This window comes from Sturnus vulgaris, chromosome 4 (assembly GCF_052056855.1).
Source record: "Sturnus vulgaris isolate bStuVul1 chromosome 4, bStuVul1.hap1, whole genome shotgun sequence".
NCBI lineage: Eukaryota > Metazoa > Chordata > Aves > Passeriformes > Sturnidae > Sturnus > Sturnus vulgaris.
Genome location: NC_142246.1, coordinates 20,017,115 through 20,042,259, shown reverse-complemented (window position 1 = coordinate 20,042,259; position 25,145 = coordinate 20,017,115). Strand labels below are relative to the sequence as shown.

The following is a 25,145-nucleotide window of genomic DNA, read 5'->3' as shown; positions in this document are numbered from 1 at the left end:
CATAATGGAAATATCTGGACTTTTACTAAAGACTTGTTTCTCCACTTAATAGGAAGGTTTTTAACACATCTTAAAAATAAGCCCTTTTGAACAGTAATCAGAAGCAACTGTTCAGGTTACAAGTACTCTACTTCTACTATGAAAATAGCTACGTGCTGTCCTGGGTGACAATAGCCTTGCATCTATTGAATTTTACTCTGAAAACAGGTAAAAACCTCAGCTACCTCTGCAGCTGAATCTGTAGCCAGTTACTAAGGCAGTGTCATCTTTGCCATTCAAAATACCACTAAATATTGAAACTAGCATGTGATTTAATCTAGTTAAATTGGAATAGACTGTCCAAGAAAGTAAACTGGCAAATGGGCAACCAGTTGAACATGTTATATTTTAATTTGCAGAGACAAAAATGACAAGCAATTTATTTACATAAAACTGTACAAAAGCAAATTAAATTATGTAAATATTTCATAAATAGAGGTGGACTAGCGTTTAATACATTTTGCCATGTTTAGCATAGTTGCGTGCATAGTGACTCATAATAAACAATGATAAATTGTTCTCTGCTTCAATATCAACATCCAAGTTGCAGAACAATAGTCAATGATTATTATTACAAACAGATCGTACCACACTGAATGCAAGTGCTTTAAAATTTAGGAAAAATTGTCTGAAAGCATACCCCAGGTAGCTGGTGAATGTTGTCCTCTTCCTAGTGCTTATGCTCTTTCAGTCAGTAATACAACTTAACTGATGAGCTTTCATTTCTATTGCTTTTTCATCTGCTCCTTTTCTTCAGGAAATTCTAAATATTTATCACCAATGAAATAGAAGGAAAAATATTTCATTGTTCAACTTCCTTACCAGTGTTGGGTGATGGCTGGATTTATGGCAAGACCTTTATCCACATTCATTATTTTTCTGCTTGACAACTTCTAGGGTAGCCTTTCAGCCAATCATTTCAATCCCATTTAAGTTCTTCCCCCACATAAAAATAATGTTTAACTTTTTTTTTCCTGAAACTCAGGCAGCAGGCCAGTCAGAAACCATATTCAATAAACATAGTGGGTCTGAGATCTGGAATAAGCCTTAGATTTTAGACCAAAGCTATTGAACTTTCTAATACATATAAAGTTATATATTAACGCATCAATCTATAAAGGTGCCCTAATGTAAAATACATGCAAAGCCCATTTGAGTTTCCCACTGAAGGAAAGAAAAAGATGATTTCTATACTGTACAACTAAAATGTGATGAAGGCTAAAAGCTATTAAAAAAATTGTCAATTTTCCTGGCAACATGAACTGGTGACACCTTGCTAAATAACTATCATATAGACTGATCATACTTTTTCCAGGCAGCAGAATTAAAAACAAATTAAAACAACCCCAAACCCCACACAAATAGTAATTAAAAAATCCTCAAGACCTACTTAAATCACAGCCTTGTGTTAATAATGCTTAAGACTGGTCCATTAACTGAGTTTGGCAAAAGGCTTGTTTTTAAATATATTATTTATAATTTCTCAGAAAATAAACACAGGTAAATATACAGGTTCAAAAAAGTTGGGAATAGCCCCTTACCCCTCAATGTCCAAACCCAACTACCACTTTACCATAATAATAGGTATAAAAGGCACAGTTGCATATTTTGCATTCACCCTAATTATTTTTTATAGCTTTATTTGTTTATTTTTTATACAAAAGAACTCTATTTATGGAGTGGCACCAGATTTAACCTATTTCAAATAAAGAGGAAAAATACAAACACAAAATATATTTGTATGTCATGCCAGGTCAGAAGAGTAATCAGCATATTAATAGTGGCTAGTTCCACAAGAATTACTGTGAATACTTACAGTAGATAGAATTTTTAAAAAATTATTTCACACGCATTTTAGATCTAAGGAGATGCACACAAGAAAATTATTTCATGACTGTCTTATGTGGTGCAAAAATTGGTGAGTGACTGCTGATCCATTTAATCTGAAGGTCCACTATGACCTGTATTATTAGCCTTGTAGAAAAAGTGTCTAAGAGTATACGGAACCCAGCTACCTAATTTATTTTCTTGTGTGTAATATTAAATAAAATCTTATTAAAGGAAGTTCTGTTGAACATCTGAGTTATGCAATTGTGTATTCTGTTGAAACGTGCAAGAAAACTGTGTTTACATTACATAAGCATTTTAGAAGCATTTTTAAACAGGTACTTACAGATTATACAAAGCAGTAACTGCTATACGCAGTCTCATAACAAAGTACTAGCTTGCATCTCTCCATATTACTTAAATAATTAAACATAAAAATGTTCAATCATTATTAATCTTTGATTTTAATATTTTCTTTCTAAAATGTGCCCATTCATCATAACTGCTATACACGAACTAATGTTACTTGAAGAAAGTAAAATTTAGAGAGGAGAATGAAAAGGCCAGTAATGGCACAACCCACTAAATGGAGAAGTGAATTCAAAAGGGAAATGTGATGAGTTGTTTTGATTTACCAACCTCTACCTTAGGCTGTTTAAGGTTATTTTTATGCAATTCTTCAAAGCAAGAAACTACCCAAAGCTACATTATGACTACAGTTACTAGAGAACCATATAGCCATGCCTTCACGCCAGGTTCAACAGGCAGGGATCTGAATGCTTTCTCCATCCTTGAGCTGTCCTTGCTGCGTTTGTTTGATTGTCACTTTTGTCTGAATGTCTGAGCTCGGTCTGTGATTATTACTACAGCATCAACTACAAAGCAGTTGGTTGATGTTCTGCATGTTTTGTTGCTTTTATTGCACAAAACCCTGTTTAATTTCCTCTTCCTTTCAAGAAGCACTCACCATGAGAATTGTTACAGCTCTTGTATATCACAGTAGCTTGGACTCCTTTTAGCTCATCTTGACCTCCTAGGTATCACATCACTATTGATCAGACCATTTTTTACTAACGCTAAATGTTCTGAATCTTGATATCATTTAGTTTAGTATTGCACTTCTCTTGGTTTTAATGCACTTGGTTTCAACAAAGCTTTCATTATCATCATCTTTGACATAATTGATGCAGTTGGTAAGTTGCAACACTGATGGCCAGACTTAGCAACAGTGCCTTACAATCTGAAAAGAAGCTTTTGTACCCAAGTTGTAATGTTCTCTTGTTACTGCATTATTCCATTGTCCACCTTTTTCCCTCCATCAAGCATTCCCACAAACATAGCCTTCTCTTCTACTATTATATTTTAATTTTGATCTTAAAAATTCCCTGGAACTAGCATATGCAGCATATTGTATGCAGCATGTGCTGCAATATATCATGTCATTACAAAAAAAAAATAAAAAGCATCAGTTCCTTTGGGCATTCAACTGAACCACACTGGAAAAAAAAATTGTCATCTGGGCTTGTGAACTGTGCTGCTGCTTAGAATGTAACTGAAGCTGTATTATGAGTACATGTGTTTTTTTGTGAATACATTTATTTTCTAAGTCAAGCCCCAATACTTAGCAGTTCCCCTGATCCATTATGTGATCTTTGGCCTTTTTGTTATTACAATCTTCCCAGCTAAATGTTAGTCTTGCCCAAAATAATGATTTCAACAGTTTATCGTTGTTATCCTATGGCATAAGTGTTAGTAATTGTGTTTACATTGAAATAATCATTACAGAGAACAAGAGAGAAAGAGAGAAAGAGACACAGCAAGACATGTTTGTTCAATGGATAAAACAGAACCAGAGTTCATGAATCACAGGAAAGTATGCCATGTTTTTGACTGCAGTCTCAGGCTGAATGTATTTCTGTTGCTTCAGCCTCAGATGAGAGGTGAGAATATTAAAGCTGTGGTCTTCACAAAGTGCCTATTAATGATTATTCCTTTATATTTATCCTATATCTTTATGGTTTCTGAAGGATTGTCCCTGATGGGGATCAGCAATATTCAGATGGTATGTTTTGAATACATTTTCCCTGACCTGTTATCCTCAACAAGCCAGATGACAAACAAACAAAATAAGTGGCTTAGTTCATGCTTCTGCAGAGGGGAAACAACAGTGTGTTGTGTTCTTTTTAATCAAGCTCGCTACTATGGGAGGAATTTGCAACCATAGATCTAGGAAAATAAAAATCAGCGAGGGGGAATTAGACATGCAAGTAACAACAATGTTTTCTACATTGTACAGTATAGTCAGGCAGACAGTATAATTACATGCCTGCTATGGAGGCAGAAGTGGCAGGCAGATCTTTTGTCTCTTTGGTGGCCCCCTCTTTTTTGTTTCACATTTTTCTTAAAATTGTTGTGATTTTAAGACTTTTGCCCCATTTCTTTCTTATATTATGAAAGAACTTTGTTGCTGCTTTTTAGCCTACAGGTAAACTTCTCTTCTAGTTAGAGTATTGACAGGAGATGGCTTGTATTCCCCTGTCTGTGTAAGGGGGATATCCTCTGGATTGCCTTCTTCATTTTTGCTGAAACTAGCTGCACTGAAGGTCTCATAGGACGAGGTCAACTTTTTGTTAAGGAGGTTTCTGTTGCGATCACCCATGAGGGAGGCTTCTCCATTGGCCAGCTTTTCCTGACTGCCCCGTTCATCGACAGGCATGAAAGTGGAGAGTTTTGGCTGGCTCTTCTGCTTTCTCTCCGGAGAAGTGCGGACTGGCATCCAGCAGGAGTCTGAGTGGCCATATTCATCACATTCTCGGGTGCACTTCCCTGTTAGGGCTACATCTGGTAGAGGCCGTGAATCTGAAAATAAAAGAGAGTTATGTTTACAAATTAATATTACACTGACTTCCATTGAAACAGAGAATCCTTAAATTCACAAACGGTATTTTTAAAGGTCTTGGTAGGAATGTTGCGGTAAGTTCCTCAGTAATAATTTTTTTCACATTGCACGTGCCCAGAGGCAACAAGCAGATCTGTACAGTTATTCTCAACCTCAATAACTGAAAAAAAAAAAAAAAAAAAGGCTATTAATCCTCTTCTTGTGCCTGTAAATCAATTCCAGAAGTATTTGGCGTTAGGTACTGAATTAATTTTGATGTCTGAAAGAGTCAAAGAAACACTTAATTCCATACTGCCAATTTTCTAGAAATTATTAAAAATACCTTTCCTTGAAGTTTTTTGTAGAGAATGCTCTGAATTTATGTGGGAGGATCCTGAAACCCTGCACCTTGCAAATACTTACAAACATACTTAATGCTCTGCAAATGAGCAGATCTGGTATTGACAAAAGGACTGAATTTTCACATAATGCAAACCTCTACTTGTATTCTGAGGATTGACAACTTGAATTGTTAGTCCACAATATGTTACATTAGTGGTACAATGAGTAATTACAGAAGCATACAAACCCTCTGCTGTGGGTTATAAACTTTATCAATAGTACAAATAAAGCTGTTCTGTGTGTATGTGTGTACGGTAGGGCATGGGATGAATCTGAGTGCTGCCTAAAGAGAATATTTCTAAAGAGAAATATTTTATATTGACTTGCTATGTTAGAAGGTGTCCTGTTCCTGTCCACTATGTCTAAATTTTCTGTACTTGCAAGAGCTTTCACTGAAAACCAGCAAAGTTCAGGGGCCTGCAGGATTGACTCCTACCTGTTTGCAATGCAGGTATATTCAATATTTGCATTTTGATACTTGCATACAACTGAATTTAAAAGCTACCTCAACTATTTTAAGGAACTGGTGAAATTCTTAAACCTTGCTTTTATTCAGTTATAGTGCACTTTATGGTCTAAAGGAAAAACTGAAACTGCCTGCAAAGTAACAACATGATATTCAAACAAATTTGACAAAGAACATAAATAAAAAAATAAATTTTTCAAGTTTGTTTGATATGACTCTCATATGATATGAGTAATTTAATGAAATATTCAGGTTTGTTTTATAAAAAATCAATTATTTTAGAAGGGAGCAGGGATCTTCAACATGGAAAGATGGTCAGGTACTTCATATGGGCTGTGGCAACTTTCTGCCTTCCCACTACAACACCAAAGTTCTTGTGAAGAGTAATTTTTGCCTGTAATAGCATGTGCCTTATAGAAACTCTTTCAAAGGCCTTCAAAACAGTCTTCATTCCATTACTTTTTTTTGCCTATTTTTCTTTGATTTTGGCTTACAGAGTACCTTCTCAAATGATGACAATTCTCCCTGTAAATTTTTTATAAGTTGATAAAAAGACCACTACTGAAGATAAAAACAAGCAAACAAACAAAACCCCACAACCAAAAATCCTTCGGTCTTCCAGAATAAACCACTTCAATTTAAAATATTTACAACAGGTGCTTGTAGAGAAAGCGTATTTCATTTCAACATCTGTGGACTTAATCCTGATAGAATTGTAAAAGCTCTTGAAAGTCAGATTTATCTTCATCCTGTCCTGATTTTTTCACTCATTTAAACATTAATTTAATAAATAACTCGTTGCATTATTGTAAACAATGTGTACACTATTTGCTACTGACAAGTGTCATCATTTTATAGAATCTACAGTATGTATTCTGAATACTCTATAAAATTCCATATTTCAATGAAATATTACTGACTTTAATGAGAAAACAACCCTGGTGTCTAGATTTTTATATTTTCCACACTGAAGAACACAATACCATGAAAACTTATCAGCCTATCAGTTTTCAGATGACTGTGTTCTGCAAACATACACAGAATATGGGAAAATCCTCTGTTTGTCAGCTAAATCAGCATTATTCTAACTCTCCCTAATGATAAGAAGCATAATTAACTGCTCATCTGCCCTGTTATGCTTTGATTTTTAAGCAGAATTTTTCATATTTTTACAATACAGCCAATTCCCTAAAATCTCCATAAACTATTCAAACCAGAACCTTATTTCCAAAAAATCCCGCCCATTAAATATTATGCTTGCTTCAAGTATTTCATTTATTACTCTGACATAATATTAGCAACTGCTGATCAAGGCAATGTATCTGACCTTTATTTAAAACATCAGAATATATGCTTATTGAAAATATTTTCTTTTTTTGTTGTTTGAATGTGGGTTTCTTTTTCAGATTGAAACAATTAGCATCTCATTATATCTGATGGACTCTTTTTAGCTCAAAAAAATGTTGAGTCGGCAATACATGGGTACATAAAAATCCTTCCCTTTCTGGTGGTATTTGAATCATGCATTTGAAAAAATGTACCATTTTGCATTGTATTTCTTCTCCTATTCACTTCTGGACAAATACTGGAATTCCTTATTGTAAAGCATGAGGAATTAATGTATGATTCAGCCTTATAATGCTGTTTTAAGAAGCAAAACCCTCCAAGTCAGTTTTTTGCTGAGTTGCCCTGTTGGGTTATGTGATAAGCTTTATCTTCACACCCACAGAAGAGCTCAGAGGACACTGGAAGAACAATATTAGCCCAAATAATACCCTGACAGACCCACCCAGGCCCACCATAGGGCAATCAGACACTCAAAGGTCCATTTGTCCAGGCCCAGAGGAACACAGAGGTGCAGAGTAGCAGACAGGAACTCATTAAGGATTCAGGAGGAAAAGTCATCTTTCTGTGTAACACTGGGGATTGCTGTCTAGGTATGCAGAGCACATTATAAGATAAGAGGAAAAGGAATATAGGATAGCAAAGGACTTAGATGATGTTTAGGGGTGAAACCATTGGGAAGACAAGTGAGGAGTTTAGGTGATAGTGGAGAAATAGGGATATAAGGGGATAAAAGGGCCAGTCACATGGAAATAGTTTGCTGGGTAATAAGTTTGTCTGGATATTTTCTGTGCTGGATGAACACCATCTGTCCTGTCCTCTTATTAAATTCCTTTCTAACGCATTCCTGGGAATGGTCACTCTATTATGAGTGCAGGTATAGATATGGGTGTGTCCACTATCACTAGTGCTCTGTCATCCTGTCCAGCCAGAGAAGAGGACAGAATGAGGCCCCTGATGCTGTCTGTGTTCATGGAAGGGCTTTGAGTGTATGTGTGTGCTCTGAACACCTTCAGTTGAGATTTGACACTTACAGTTAATATAGCCTTCTCCTCCACTGCTTTCTTGCATCTATTCCTAGAGCTTGAATCAGTACAGCATTTGATTACAGGTTTAATCAAACATGGTTTAAAACCTGTTGCATTTGACTTGCTCTCCTGTTTAAAAGATTGTCATGCCTAAACTAGTCGGTTAAGGGAAAATGGGGTTCTTACTGTACAGTTCACTTGATAAAAGTGATTTAACCTCTAATTTAGATAAACTGCCATGCCACTTCACCTACAGAATAAGTAACTGCATTTTTGCTAATTCACTGAAACAGATCAACCCACTTTTGCAGAGTAGGGACTCTATACTTAGCATTTTAAATTACCTAGCCCATGGAATTTTGAACAATCTCTAAATTTGAAAATAAACTTACTCATGTCCTCTAGTAGAATTTGCATCGAAGCATATATATTTCTAAGTGAAATGCTTTTTTAAGTGCTTCTCAGTTAAAAAAGTTAAATAATCTAGTAGTGACCCACTGAGAGCTGACAAGTCCAGTGGAATATGACACAGCAATTTGTCAGCAGAATTGGCAAGTCATCAAGTAGCAGCACAACAGATCCCTTCTGCAGTTACATATCTGGAAACCAAGTTAAATTTGTGCTTAAAAGGCCACTTATTAACCAAAAAAAGTCATCACATTGTTAATTAGTGAGAAAGATATGTGGTATTTCTTATTATACAGAAATCTGTAGATTTGGGATTAGGTTTTAAGAGTTTAGATAGACTAGTCAAATTCAGCCTTTTGTCTGCAGAAAAAGATCATCAGAAGGTATCCTCTTATTTTCAAGCATATCTTCTCATGGTGTCTCTAGATCACAACTAGGTATTGCTTCACACAACCATTGTAAACCCACGGCCTAAAATGAAGATATTTGGAAAATTTTTAAGTATACATGTAAACGGAGACTTCAAAAATCAATACTTTTAAAACAGATTTCACTCACCAGACTTCAGCTTGGGAAAAAATTGAAAATAATTAATTTAAAAGGCCTCAAAATCTATTTTGTCGTTGTATCTGATAGAAGCTTCCACCACAAAATTTTAAAAGTTACATGATAAAACTTAGAAATTGGCAGCAAATGTATAAGGATTTGCTGGATGAAGAGTTACTAAAGTTTAAAAAAAATCTGAGACAGTTATATGCTTTATGTTTTCCATAAATCTTCATACAAAAGAATGTAAATGTTTGGATATATTTATATGTATGCTAATGTTTCTACTGATTGTAGCTGACTGTTTCCTTAGGGCCAGTAAGGCTGCTTATTATCAAAAAAGGAAGGCGCCTACCACTGCAGGTTGGACAGGGGAAAGATGATGTTCTAGCTCCAGTTTAATGCCAAAGAAACTAACTCAAATATTACAACCAAGCAATTTTCCACTATTTTCTCTCCTCCCATTTCTAATCAAAGAGGTTAATATATTTCATCAAGGACATAAATAGTATTACAAACTCAGAAGCCAACAAGTACACCAGGGGATTGGAACTAGATGATTTTTAAGGTCCCTTCCAACCCTATCCATTCTATGACTCTACATATTACAAGTTAAGTGTTTTTATTTCATACACACATTGCAGAAATTTAGTCAAGAATGCTCACTCTGGCTCCACGCTACACAATTTTTAACAACCATTCTTGTACGATATATTTTATAGACCCACATTTAGTCATGACATGGTTCTAGCACAGACACTGGAGAAAATGTAAAAAGATTTCATTTTTTTTTATTTTTGTAAACCACACACAAAGATGATGGTAACAACAGACTTAAGATGTCCTTAAGCTAGCAAAAGCTCTATTCCACTTGTCCCTGGGGATGGAAAACCTTCCAAATTAATAGTGATAGTATATCTAGACACAATAATTTGAACATTTGCAGAAAGGATTCCTAACTTTAGAGCTTTTCCTTGGAGGAATACAAAACCACAGTAGCCATATAGTACTACAGCAGTGCAACAGTACTTCTGTAAACTGTGCAGCTGGGTCCACAGGACCTGAGGAATCATTGGCATATGAGTTCTAAATAGTATCTATGACAAATCAATGACTACATGCAGATTTTGCTTTCCACATTGACAGGCCCATAATATCCCTGCATGGTTCCATTTATTGAGGACCTGTAAAAAGTGCATGTGAAGTAGTTCCAGCTACTGTGAGAAAATAAAAAAAGAATAGGAACAGTTATATAGTAAAGAAAGAGACTGTGGTTTAGATGAGCCCCATTTTTCTGCATTCTGTACACAAACAGGTTACATTCAGAAGACCATCCAAAATGCAAGTGAAACGCCATTATATGATTAAAGTGGAGTATATTTACATGGCTTTTATATTAAAAGCCATGACTATTTTATGAGCTGTGTGATCAGGGACACAATAGAGGTCTGAAAGCATAACAAGTATTGACTACATGATCAGGCAACAATAATGTAAAAAACAGCTGAAAGAGTACATATTGTAGAAAATCACTGTTTAAGGGGGGGGAAAGAAAGCTAGTCTTCAAGGATATACAGCTACAACAGTACTGTTGATAAAATTCTAGCCTCCTAATTGCAGTAATTCAAGAACTGCACCCCAGTTTTTGCTGTGGCATATTCTGACATACCAAGACACTATAAAAATACTTAAACATGTTTGAAAGCATCAGCAATTTCTTTCTCCTTACCTTAGGCTAAATACAGTTAAACAGCAATTGAACATATCTCAAGAAGCGTTTAGTGCCCCAAGGCTTGGACTGCTGTCATTGTGAATGTGGCATTATCGTGTACTGCAGAGATAGTGCATGCCATCTCTAAAACAGTCTTACTGAATAAAGTCAAACACAAATCCACTGCTTGAGATATGCCAACTACACTGAAGTAATGAATATATTAATTGCTTTTGGACTAGAATAATTTCATATATATCATGCCTAATTCTAAAATTCTTTCCAGTGCTTAAGAAAATACTTGAAAGTACAGAAAAGTTTTATATATATTTATAGAATGATTAATATTGTGAGACAAGGTATAAAATAATGATATAAAATAATTAATTTGAAAATTTGTTTTTTAATGCAAAGGAAAGAAATATAGAAATAAAGAATGAAGAATATAGAATGAAAATGAGAATTTTCAACACTTTAATTGAAAAATGGTGGAAAAAGTTCTACTTTAAAAAGTCCCTAAAACCAGTAAGACTCACTGCTGTCATGTGTCCAAAGTCCTAATACTTAGCAGTTTCAAGAGAGACCAAAGTGACAGGTTAAAGGAAACACATGCTGCTAAATGCAATGCCATAGGAAAATAGAAACAGTTTAATGATTCCTTAACATTAGAAAAAAGTCCATGCTAGATGAATGAAAGTGAATTAGTGAGAAGAGAAAGTAGATACGGTAGAAAAGAGCACTGTTAATGTACCTAAAAGGCAAGAACAAAAAACGAGAGTGGAAACAATCTGTTTTGCATGCCCATAGCTAAAAAGACCTGAGTAATGTCTTGATTGCAGCAATGACAAATCAGGTTAGAAATTAGAAAAATCTTTGAAGTAGTAATGGAAGGTTACAGAATCTGGCATTAATTTTAGAAATATCTAGAAACATTTTTCCCAGGATAACATAGACTAATCATACCTTGGTTAAGAAAGGATGAACTAAATGAGCTCTAAAGATTGCCTTCAGCCCTACAATTCTGTTGATGTGATTGCCAGCTCTCATGTACTTTGGCCTCAATCCAATTCCTTACTGCTTCTGGGTCGAGACTCTTGACTTGTTCAGTAATAAATCAACCTCAGACAGTGGGCCTCAGTTCAACCAAAAATCCATTTTAGATTTCTCCTTAAAATTTTATGGTAATAAAACTACAAGCAAAACCCAGAAATAGTTGGACCACTTAACTCAAGTGTTAATCAAAGGAATATAGAAACATAAAGCCTGTAATGATAAAAACATACCTTCCACTCTCAAGTTCCAACATGATATGTTAGCATTTATAAAATCTTGTTTCCTGAGAGAAAACACATTCATCCTATTTTACAATTAGTTGCTTCACAAAGTTAAAGAATTAATATTGCTTCTACCTGTAGTGGTGTAAAACATACCATGCCTCTGAAGTCCATTAAACCTGAAACTGGTGTAAGAATCATAATTTCACAAGTGTTTACATCCTATATAATATTTTTGTTTTGCTTCCCTTCAATGTTATCTGTCTGTGTTTTAGGGAGGAGTAGAGTAATAAGATAATGAATGCATAAAATTTTGATTGCTTTTTTTACACTTATTAAACATACTACACTAACCTCTGAGCTACTTAAAATGACTCAGACATGTAACCAAAGAAATAACACCAAAGTAATAAAGAAATATTACCCAAATAATAATATTTTTGACTTAGATTCCACAGAACTATAGTTATTTCTATCATAGTTACCTCTAGCAGGTTAAAGTATAATATTTTTCAACTAATTATGGAACAACTTGATAAAAAAAAGTCTTGCCTAAATTAGTGATTATACCAGTTCAATAATATTGCATCTATGCTCTTCAAGGAATCACCAGTATTTCACAACTAACTTAAGACAGTTTATATTAAAAACAGATCGATGGGGTTTGGGGAATTTTTTTTTTTTAAAAACATACTTGTACTTTTATGGGCCAAAATCATATTGATCTGATGGTTGTCAGTGGAGGGCAACAACATAAATTTTAACAACATTATAGCTAAGTGAAATCAAATTCAACAGACTTAATTCTAGACAAATACTAGTTTGATAACATTATAAAATAGGAAAGTCCAGTAGGAAAAAAAAAGTTTTCTCTTGTTTAAATTGTATTTATCCTGTAGTTCAGACTATATTATTTCATTTTCTTTCCAAAACCAATTGCATATATAAAATGGGAACTAAATATCAGCCTATGGGTTACCAGTGGTGAGTGCCCTACTAAATACACCATGCTGAACCCAAATTCCTCAGATTTTAATTTTCTAGATTTAAATGTAATTGCTGCAAGACTTCTTGTAATCCTGTTAAATCCTTTGATAGCCTGATTTATTTCTATCACTGAAATGGCAACATATCCTTCAAAAAAGCAGGATTTACTGTGGCTTCCTGAAGTAGCACAGACATTAAGATGTAGGAAACATTTAAACCGTCTAATTGTTCTGCCAATCTAATGGTAAGGTATTAATCTGTCACTGTGTCAAATTACATACCTTTATTTTTTTTCAGTAAAATGTGTCAGTGCTTAACAAACGCTGAGCTGAAACAATTTATGGAGCAATTAGAATGTCAGCTCTCCTACAGATGACTTAAGAAAATCTGAATCAAGGCTCAAAAGTCACCATAACTTCCTTGATACTTCTGCAAATTGATGGGACTGCAGGAGCTCTAAGGGAATCAGGTAGCTAGCAGCCATTATTAACTCACCTCATCCATTCCTCCCTTTTATTTTATTTCCTGTTGATAAGGATTTAATAATGTATTTTCACAACAGGGATGGACACCAGGTAGGAAAACAAGTGCTCTTGCCACAGAAGATGAAAACACCACGACTTCCCCTCATCTCCCTCAGTTTATACCCATCTTATTCAACAGACAACTTACTTTTGGAGAGATTCTAAATAATATTTTCTAAGGGATACTAATGAATGCAGCATTGCTTCCATTTATAAACTAAAATCATGAGCCCAAAAGATGTCCAGTGTCATTTGGTCTCATAGATATCTTGCAAATATCTTCAAGGATATACAGAACTGATAATGAAAGTTGAATACATAGAAAAAGTCAGTGACATGGAATTTCCAGCTCTTTTATAAGACTGATATTTGTTGAAGTAATACAAAAGTGCATTATATATGGCTAAGGTTTAGCTTCAAATGGTGACTGATTAAAAAGACAAACCCCCTCTAAGCACATGGTCAGTTAATTGTCACAAGTAATGGCAGGAATAAAATCAATAAACAAACAGAAAAACTGAACCACTTGTGTTTGTCGACAAGAACTCAAACTAAAGTTTGAGGCTTCTGTTTGAAAATTTCCATGTTTGAGATTTGGCTTTAAGGGAAAATACTGATTTCTTTCTTTCATATGTTTCAGCTTTGCTTCATCTGCAAACCTGCTCAGTCCCTTCCAGTCCTGTGTCCAAGTCATTTATGAAGATGTTGAAGAGCACGGGGCTGAGGATGGAGCCCTGTGGAGCCTCATTAGTGACAGGTCACCACTCTGATGTCACCTCATTCACTGTAACCCTTTGTGCCTGACCCTGAGCCAGCTGCTCACCCATCCCATGATGTGTTTATCCAGCTGTGTGCTGGAACTTTTGTCCAGGAGGACACTGTGAGACACAGTATGGAAAGCTTTACTGAAATCCCAAAATGTTACATCAACTGGCTTCCCTTGATCAACTAGGTGGGTAATATTTTTGTAAAAGGAAGTTAAGTTTTATAAGCAAGACTATGGCCTCATGAAGCTGTGCTGGCTGACAGATAATTGTATTATCCTACAGGTGGTTTTAATACCTCACACAATTAATTTCCCTAAATTTGTACTTCTGTTATAAGTACTGATGCATTCTTACTGAGATTTTTCAGGGAAGAGGGAGTTTTAGGAGGGCTTTTTTTGTTTTGTTTTTTATTGCGCTTTTTTTTATTTGCTATTGATCTCGCTGTTATAGTAAGTATGTGGAAAAGTCTTTACACCTCAAAAAATGAAGAGAAAAATACAGGAAGATAATGAATCTCTCAGTGTGATTTATGTCCTGCTCAAAGGGATTTTTTCCATTAATTTTTTTCACTGATTTTTCAGCTGTGTCTGCAGATTACAGTGAATTAATTGCAAACATCAGCTCAGAATTTTTCCATATTTATGACAGATTCATCTGGGTTACAGTCCATTAGTAATTAAGTACTAAGCACAGCACTAATTCCTCTTGAGCACATATAGCTGAAAGACTGTAATCCTGCACATGAATCATAGGGATGTTATATGAAAAGAGGTTAGAGTATCAGTGCTTATCTCAGTATGGAATGAAACAGTATAATGTTATTTTTTTTCCTAACAATAGAAAGTATAGAAGCAGTTTGAATGAAAAAAAAAAAACCAGCAGAAAAACAATCAAGTGTCACTTACAAAGTCTAAGGTTGCTGGAAACAGAAGTGTAAATCCTTCTTGTTGAGAAGTAGAATCTAACAGAGATTGCAGTATCCTAGCTATTTGACCATAATTATTTGACAATGTTTCATGCATTCAACAGTTATAGCTGGTAAAGAAGTACAGCTTTTATTTTACAAATAGAACTGTGGATTGATGAATGTTAAAGGCAAGACCGGACTTGAACAGGGGTATCTAAGCACGTTAGTCAGGAGCTATCTCTCATCTCTATGATGAAGATACTGGGTTTTAGTTGAGTTTAGGTAACAGTGTCTTCAAATTTCCTACATCACTTAGTTGAGTTGTGCATACTCTGCAACAGATTTCTTGAGATATTCCTCCAAATTTTGTGAAATATTTCCCAGCCCCAAAGTAAAATTGGAATAATTTTTGTCAAAACAGCAGGGCAAGTACTTTTGTAGTGAATCAATTCTAATTTTGGTTTAAGAATGTTAAATATTGTAAGTAATCTCTTCTTATGTTGTGCAGCACAATATTAAAATTAGTAAGTATACTTTTGTTAATTGTGGTTGCCAAAGCATTTACCATACTCAAAAAATTGTAAATCTCGGGAAATATTCCATTGTTCTTCTGCTTGTGACATCTCCAGATTTCTTAAGATGTGCAGTATATATACTTTGGGCAACTGCTTCAGAGTTAACATCTACTTTTTCCAGAATAAATGACATATTTTCCAGCTTGTTCCATTCATATTTGTTCCATTCATTTGAACATCAAGAAGTTTTTAAATTATTATTTTATGCTTTCACTCAGATTTAAGTAAAAATGACAATGTTAGGCTTGCTTCACTGGCAATGCATAACTAAATTCTTGACAATAGGTAGAAAAAACCCTCTAATTATGTCTGTTAGAATAGTACAAAACGTAGCTAAGCAAAACATATTAACAGTGAGGTTAAATTATCTTCTTTTTAAGAATACATATACATATACAGATACATATACATATACATATACATATACATATACATATACATATACATATACATCCGAAAAAAAATTAAAATATTGGTGTATTAGATGCATTGACTGGAGGTGGGGAAAATAAAAAATAATCCTCTTGATTATTTCCATTTTAAATGCACAGAGTAATTTCTACTAATCTACCTGATATTAATTGGAGTTGTCATAATGAGTTAGCAGCTGCTGGACTGTTGAAAAAGCCAAAGAAGACACAGAACAACAGTGGTTAAAGGGTCAATATAGATGCTGGACAGAACATAAAGAAGTGGAAGATGAAAAAATATGAAATCTGTGGATTTCATCTGACTTGAAAAGCAACTATTGTAAAAGGCAATAAAGTAATGTGGTATCTTGGCAATTGTTATTTCAAACAAATTTTTAATAAACTGTTTATTTACTTTTATTATATGGATATTTCTCACTATTGCCCCCACAATGTATCATAGCTAGGCCATATGGTGTATATTTGTACAGGCATTTTCCTTTCAGGCCATTCTGAATATGGTTTCCTGCCAGAAAATTGTTTAGTAGAAAATTGTTCTCTCTGCAGTGTTTTAGTCTCTGTCTCCTTTCTGAGATCATAATAGAGGTGTCAGTTGGGATTGTGGTTCTTGTGAATGTGAAGTATTGTGCACTGAAGTATAGCTAATTTATTCATGTAATGGATTCCATATTGGCTGGTACAATTTTTTCTACTTGTGTCTACTATGAAGCTGCAACTTCAGGCAAAGAAATGTGTACCCAAATATCAATCACCTGGGCCACATTTATAATCAGATTAGGGATTTATTCCAGAGTTATTCAAAGAGTATGACATGCTCCTACCAGAGCTGAATGAAGTCCTACCATAACTGCATATCACACTTGGATATTTCATAGACACTGAATGAGCAGCAGAGAGAGCTGATGAGGATGTTTCATGCCCTTTTGTAAACAAAGCATTTCTGATAGTGACCCATTAGGGTCTACACTAAGCACAGCAGATAAACCCACAGTCCAAAGTGGTAGACGTCAGTGATATAGTTTATTAAACTTAAACTTCAAGATAATTGACTTAGATTTGTAAAGCATTTGCTATATTTAAATATATACTCTATTTTAAATCAGAGATAAGTGACTAGCTAGATAAATTTGAAAATTATCTGTTTACTTTCAAGTGATAGAGATAGAAATCAAATAGAAAGACTAATGTGTTCTCAAAATATTTTGACAAAAAATACTTTTCAGCATTAAAATTAACATTGATTTTATTCTGCTCTTTCTGTGAAGGTACTTTGAGACTCCTATTTTTTATTAGACTGTTTATGTACACTCTCAAATCTCTTTCCTATCAGGTGTGTGAAAACTTGCTATATATGTAACAGTGCAATAAACAACTGAGCAAACTCGCAGTGCATGCTTTACCCTACCAGACATATGAACTGCAATTACATATATCTTGAGTGTTGTTATAATTATTTTGTTCTGCTGCAAAAGTATTTTGTGGCATTTTCTCTGTTTCTATTTACTGATGCTTTTAGTTACTGAAAGTAGAGGAGTAGAGTACAGAAAGAGGTCAAAATTGACAGCAAAACTGAATCAGGGCTTCTCATGCCAATGAAATAATGAAAACCAGCACTGTTCTTACAGCAACAATAATGAATATAAATAGACAAAGCTCTGAACAGCTACTGAGAGAAAGAGAATAAGGCATCCATTTCAAGAAAAAATCTTTTCCTGCCATCACAGATAGCTTTGTGAACTGGATAAATTAGGATGCCCTTTAAACAATTTTCATGCTTCAAGAAATGTCTGTAAGAGACAGGTCTTCCTTATTTTCCTTTAAGGAATCAGACTTAATAGGTTGAATTTTACTTGCATTTTCTACACTTATATTTCTTGTGTCAATCATTCCCAGACAAAATCTGTTATCTCATCTTTGACAAACTTCGATACTTAATATGAATGTCTTTTTCCCTCCCTGGATTTATTGTCTCAAGCACACATATCCTTATATCTCTACAGATAACATTAGCAGAGTGCAAGTACCATCTAAATAATTTTCACTAGATACAAAACATTTGTCCTACTCTTTTTTCTTTTTAAAATTAAGTCCATAAGTAAATGTGTAAATCTGCAACAAAGTAATTCAATGGAATAGCTTTATATATCTGATTTTCTTCCATATAGAATGCTGGACACAATATTTAAGGAAGGATCAAAAAAGCAAGTTTCTTTGATTTTTTGACTGATAGCATCTTCCAAACCCACAAGATTGAGAGTCATTGAATAGATGCCATATAATTCAATCTCAAGAGATTAGAACATTTTTGTCTGTCAGTAAGCGATTCTACGGACCTAATGTATTTTATACCACATCTGTTTGAAACTCAACAGAGAAATATATTGCCTCTCATTGAAACCATTTGAATATAATTATATCTTTTTCTGGAATAACAAAATAGAAATTTGTAAATATATTTAGTTTTGTCATCATGCTATAAGAGAGCAATTATTCTGGTTAATTTGCAAAAATTTTATTAATCGGAAAGTCTTAAGATTTACAGACATATCTTAGATTTCCAATTTCAAGAGGTAGCACTGATGGAAAAGGAAGAAACAACGAATTTGGAAGAAATTTTCCTTGTATCATTTAATTTCTCTTTTGTTAGAGTCATTTATTATGCTTTGATCCATGAAAATTTGTCTAGCTGCAGGCACCTCTTGTTCTGCAAAATGAAACTTATACAGATTTCTACAGTAATCTGTATTTTGAGAACTCTCTTAGGAAATTTAAATTTGTTTTAAAGATGTCAGCTACACAAATTTGCCAAAGGAATTATAAACACCTATGAGAATTTCTCTCTGATTCATTTTTACCTGATGTCTTTCAGAGAAAAATAATACACACCTAAGGCATAGCTTTCACAGGTTGCATTACATTGCTATAGGATTTAGAAGTCCAGTCAATCCAACTTCATTTAAATTTCTAAAAAGCATAAATATTTTGTTTATTCAGAGACTAACTTCATACGACTCTGATATCCTTTGAATAAATTATTTCTCTCATCAATGAGAAGTGCAAATTCAAAATAAACAAAGCTGGTGGCATGCCAAACATCTGAAATTAATGTGAAGTATGATCCTGATCTGTTCCAAGGATAGCAACTGAAAGTTTCAGTGGAACAGAAAGATGAGATATGGTCTCTTGAGATTATATGTTTTGCATTTTAAGTATTATGAAGCAGATTAAGATTTATGCAACTTTAAACTCTTTTCTAAGACACTGACATCAGCAGCATATCCAAAGCATAGGTAATTTTTCTCCAAAAAGATAACAGGTATATTAAAGATGGTACCAAAATTTTTGCTGATTTCACTGCATCTCATCTATTAAGTTTACATGGACAGAGATACTAAAACACTATGATAGAAAATACAATTTAAAGATGTGTTTTTTAGTCTGACATATAATTACTTTATAATGTATTTTTCAGCTTAAAAGTGTAAAACTGCTGAGCAAAGCTGCTCAGCAGCAGCGTGTGTTTTGTTGACTGAAGAGTTTTAGGTGAAGTGGAACTCCTTTGAGGAAAATGAAAGATTGCTTGATTCTCAAGAGTAACTAAACTTGTTTAACTGAGAGAAGTTTCTATGGCTCAGAGGGGAATCTGTGCCCCTGCCTCTAAATTTATAGGTGATAGAATGAGGCTTCAAGGAGAGTTTATTCCACACAGGAATCTACTGAAGGTTGCTTGACTACATAATGTGGGATGAAAGGATATTAAAGAGAAGTGGTAAAATACATATTTCAGATTTTCATATTCTAACTCATAAGATCTTTGTTTTCACTATTAAGAACAACAAGAAAATTGTTGGCTTATTACATAATGTTCTAATAAAATAAGACTATAGAGAATATTATTGTTTTGACATCTCTTGCTGTGTTATTTACCCAGCAAGACTCAACCAAGGAGGTTATCAAACAAAAATGTAAACAAAGGAATCTTATTGGATTAGCAAGTATGAATATACAAAGAGGAAGCACAAAAAAATGAAACTGAAGCTACTTATGGAGTCATACCAGCTTTGCTTTACCTAGGAGTTAAATACATAAAATTTCAATAAGCAAGAAACAGCGTGATTTAAAAAAACAACAACAAAAAAATCTGGTCTTACAAAAAAATCTTTTGCTTGAAAACTGCAGTGATTAATTTGTCAATGCTAATATAAGATTCAAAAGGATTAGTTTAGTAGGAATTTGATCTAATCCTTAGTCACAAAACAGTGTTGCACATAGCTCAGCATATAATTTTATAGGAAAAAAATAGTTAATAAGACACATGTCTGCTATGATATAGCATTATCATTTTACAAATAATATGTTTCATCCTATGAAACACACCAATGGCAAGTTATATATGACTACATGTTGGTGGAACACAACAGATAGGCTCTAGAGGAGCACTGTATAATATGAGATTGCAGATGGAAAAGAACAAAACTAAATATTTGGATGAGAATATTTGAATGAGAAAACTTTTCAGTACTTAAGATTAATTTTCACCAATTTTCTCTGCCTGTTTTGAAACTGAAATACAAACTATGTACTACACATGCTAATCTACTTTGAATTTTCTTCTGGTCTTCTAGGATATTTTCAGGTATTATTTGAATTGGGGTATATTATTTATTGAGATATTTTTAAAAGACAGCAAAAAAAGGCTAAGAAGAAGATGGAAGAGGTATATCGGTTAATAAAGTATACATACCTTAAAAAAAAAAAAGTTGAAGGAAAGAAAGAAAGAAAGAAAGAAAGAAAGAAAGAAAGAAAGAAAGAAAGAAAGAAGAAATCATTAGATTTGAAAGGAACTCAAACAGAAGATAAGCAATTATAACTAAATTTTTGTAGTGTTTTGAATAGGCACTCCAGTCAGTAAACCTGAATTAGTCTGAATACTATAATTACCAGCTTCATGCTTAAAATTCTATTGTTCATCAAATGAAATTAAAATCAAGCTAACTCTAGGTAGTTCTGTAAATCTATCTTAAAAAGAGAAGTATTATCAATAGCTATAGTTCATCTTATCTCCAAAAATCTATCAGCTAACAAACACATCAAAGGACTTGCAGGCAGTTCTATCCTACTCTGTTTCTAATTATGAGGTTCTTCTCTGCAGGAAGCAATTCTAAAAGAACTGGAACAATTTCTTTTAAAGGCTACAAACATCAGAAGAATTCTGTGTGATACACCCTGAAATGCAGAATATCTGAGCACCTCACATCTTGCAACAGGCGCATACACAACCCTTTTCTAGGTAAAGAGTCTCTGGAAAACACCTTTTCAAAATAACTTCTGAAATTAACTTCTCACTATTATTAACTTCACAATCTTATGTTAAAAATTAAAATAGTCTTTTACTGATCAAATGAAATTTTGGAAAAAGTATCATTATCTATTTTCTGCCTAAGAGACATTTTGAATTTCCCATATTTTAAATAGGGAGAAATAAATAATATTGCAACTAGAAGCAAAAAGAATGACACTTTTTTTTTTCATATGCAGAAAATAACTTGTGTGGAAATGTTAAGATGGGGAGAAAAGAGTGTCAAAAACCCAGACATTTTCAGACTTACTTCTTTTTCTATAAAAAGTTATATTACTTCACTTTGGAAACTATTTCACTTTTTCTGAAAGTACATGTCTTCTAAGCTCTGTTACACCCAACAAAGTTAAAGAGAACCTTTAATTTCCATGAAGATGTGTCAGCATATTTCAGGAAACAAAAATATTTATGACAGTTTGCATTATTACATGTCTGCATTATACCCTCTGCCATGACCTTCAGTACAGATCATCTGCAAGATTTTGATGTTATTGTCCCAGATTCAAAACAAATTGAAATGGTGCATAGAAAATATTCTGATTTACAATGGTCAGCAAGAGTTACTTAAAAGAAAGTTGCACCGACAAAATGTGGTGTCTTAGCTTAATCTAGGTACAGAACTTGCATTCCTGAATAGAGACCTAAAATGCATTTTTAACTTTATTTCTTATTTATACAGCTGATATTTCAAGTCATTATGCCTGTGGTCAAAATTGAGTGTTCATAAGCAGCTTCACTTCCTCCCAGGTAACGTTATGCGAGCATTCTCTTCTTTTATTGAATGCAGGAACATGCTCTATGTCTCTTGTTGAATGACAAGCACTCAGCTAGAAGAGGAGGTAGGGACCTGTGGTCAGATTTCAGAAAGCATCTTTCTGTCCCTGGTTGAATGTTTAAAAGGCCACAGAGGAAAAGTCGCTTTACTTCCCTCTCTTGCTATAGCTCCTAGTGGAGGCTAAGCAGCACATAGCTACAGAATGATGATGGCTCCCTCCAAGAAATGTTCTAGACATGAATCCCTTTAAACGAAATATAGTTTAAATAAAGTTAAATATAGTTCCAAAAGCCTGCTTAACTGAAAATGTCTGTGCCTTCTATTCTAATTTTAACCTATGGTGCTGGGTTCATGTGTTAAGGGAGCATTTAGAACTTAACTGCCCTTTTTGGCCTGATGTCTGGATGTCACCAGAGCACAGATTTCCAGATGAAATGGTTTTGTAACTGTGAATCCTAGCTTAGATTCACAGGTAACTTTGTGATTCAAAACACAGAGTAAGGTAGATGCAAGAGATTAGCTTCGTGAAACTGCTTAGGCACATTGCCTATACCCCCCTGCCGAGACAAAACCAGATGATCTTGAACTCTCCCATTTGCCTTAACAAACCAGTCAAAAAGGTTTTGTCCACCATCAAAACTACCAAAACAGTGCTAAGGTTTTTAATTTGAAAATGGTAAGGTCTAGAGCTGCTCTATGACACAAATCATAATGCTGTTAATTAAACTCTAAAGCAAATACTAAATTTTGAGCTGCAATAATTACCAACATTTTCTCTAGGGCTCAATATCAAGTACTTATTTCAATTAATTAACTGGTATGATGCCTTCAATAACATTAAAAAAAAAAAGAAAAAAAAAAAAGAGGTGGTTAAAATCCAGCTAAATTTATTAATAAAATCTTTGCTCCTCAAAAGACTGAAACTTATTACCACCTTGTTCTCAAGAGATTAATAGCATGAAGTCCATAGCTATCATCTCTCTTTGCAAATATTCACTATTCTGCAATAAAGTCTTTTAAAGTAAATATGAGATGACAACTGATTAGAGATCTGTCAGCTTGAGCAGGAAGACTTGACACTTTGTTTCTAGCTGAATTTCAAGTCTGTTATTTCGATAATTGCAAAAATGAAACTCTTGCATATTTTTCCACAATGTGAAAGCTATGAGCAAATAAGGGCTGTCATTCATTTGTTAGCATGATCTAAAAGTACCACAATGAATGCAAAACATTTGATTGGCCAACTTTTTCTTTTGTGAACCAATACCTGGCTGCTTGCTAGACATTTTGAAAGGCTCTGGGGGATCTTCATCCATCATTATGGCTCATGAAAAGCAATTGCATGTTCCACTGTTCCAGTTACCATCGACTTTCTTCAGCTCATCACTAGATTCCCAACAATAGTCAACATCTCACTCACCAGTGTGATTGAACATGAATTGCAGGTATATTAGAAGATGTCTGACTAAACTGATATTCATTTAATATTTCCCATCAAGCTGCTAGAAAAATTACATCAGTAGTTTCCTGACTAACTCTTCAAATCTTGTCAGAAAATTTATCTCTATCAGTCAGGATGTACATTTAAACCTCCATAAACATCACTAATTCAATTACTTGCAAGCACTGCAATGTCAGTATTTATTTGATAAAAATAAAGCCAATAAAGCAAATATTTGCAAAAATAGTTTGACTCAGTTTCTCTGTCCAGATAGCTCCTTGAATGCATGAATTGAAGCTTTCCCCACCACCCCCAAGAAGCAAGATAAAAAAGTATGTCTTCTAGAAAATAGTACAGATTAGACTCCAAGAAATATTGAGTTTATTAAATCCCACTGGTGAACTATTATAATTACCATTTCTCTTCCTCCTTGGAGGAGCTTGTTTTCTCTATGTGTACAAGAAACATACAAAACTGGAAAAGCCTGTCTTAGCATATAAATATACCTATTGCCATACTTTTCCCTTTCCTCTTTACTTTCTTACTTAATGAAGAAGCTCTGCTCTTCTAAAAAATTAACATTGCTAAAAAAGAATAAGTTGTATTTCCCTAGGTTAATAGAAAGATCTAACCAGGAGAGTAATTTTGAGACCTTGGTGCAGTTTTCTGTGCTTTAAAAAGTATTTGTAAACAGACAAAGACTACATTGTTGGCTGCTGTTTTATTTCCAAAAGAACTCAAGATCTTTGGAATGCTTTTTTCTCCTCTTAAAATCAAAGCTTTCTTCCCATTTGGGAAAAATCAACATCTCAGTGGTCTATTTTAGCATACAAACATTCTTGAAATATTTTTCAACTTTTATTTGCACATTTTTTTTTCCTATTTTTCTTAGTCCTTTGTTGTGTCTGAGCTATACCATGTTGCCACAATAGCTTACAGGATAAAGAAAAGACTTTAACAACTCTTAAATCTCTACCATTGTTCTCTACAACCAATCAAAACAAACCAAACAAAAAAAAAACAAAACGAAAAAAACAAAAAAAAACCCAAAACAAAACAAAACAAAACAAAAAAACAAAACAAAAAACAACAAAAACAAACAAAACCCCCAAAACAAACAAACAAAAACAAAAACAAAACCACAAAACAAACAAACAAACACAAACCAAACAAACAAACAAAAAAAACAACCTCAAAAAGCAAATAATAAAAGGAAAGGTAGTGGTAGTTGAATCACTGGTTAGTCTGAAAGCCTTATTACACTATTAATATACTCATAATATAATGGATTTACTATATAGGATCATTTATGACAGGCATAGTATCTGGACATTATAACATACCTTAACATTGTTGCATACCTACCTCATTAAAAACCCCAGAAATCTAACTACTTTTTTTTTTCTTTTAAATTAACATTTCCTTTAAAATTTCCCATTTAAATAAAACACTATTT

General features: G+C 33.8%; 1 protein-coding gene across 2 annotated transcripts in view; it reads right to left on the bottom strand.

Moving 5' to 3' along the window:
* Positions 1-365: 365 nt before the first annotated feature.
* Positions 366-25,145, bottom strand: part of PCDH7 (protocadherin 7) — a 264,484-nt gene continuing 239,704 nt past the window's right edge. For both annotated transcript variants that reach the window (XM_088163243.1, XM_014871000.2), the window contains exon 3: positions 366-4,725. In XM_088163243.1, coding sequence (XP_088019369.1) covers positions 4,346-4,725 — 380 coding nt within the window. In that variant the 3' untranslated portion in view covers positions 366-4,345. The remainder of the gene's footprint in view (positions 4,726-25,145) is intronic.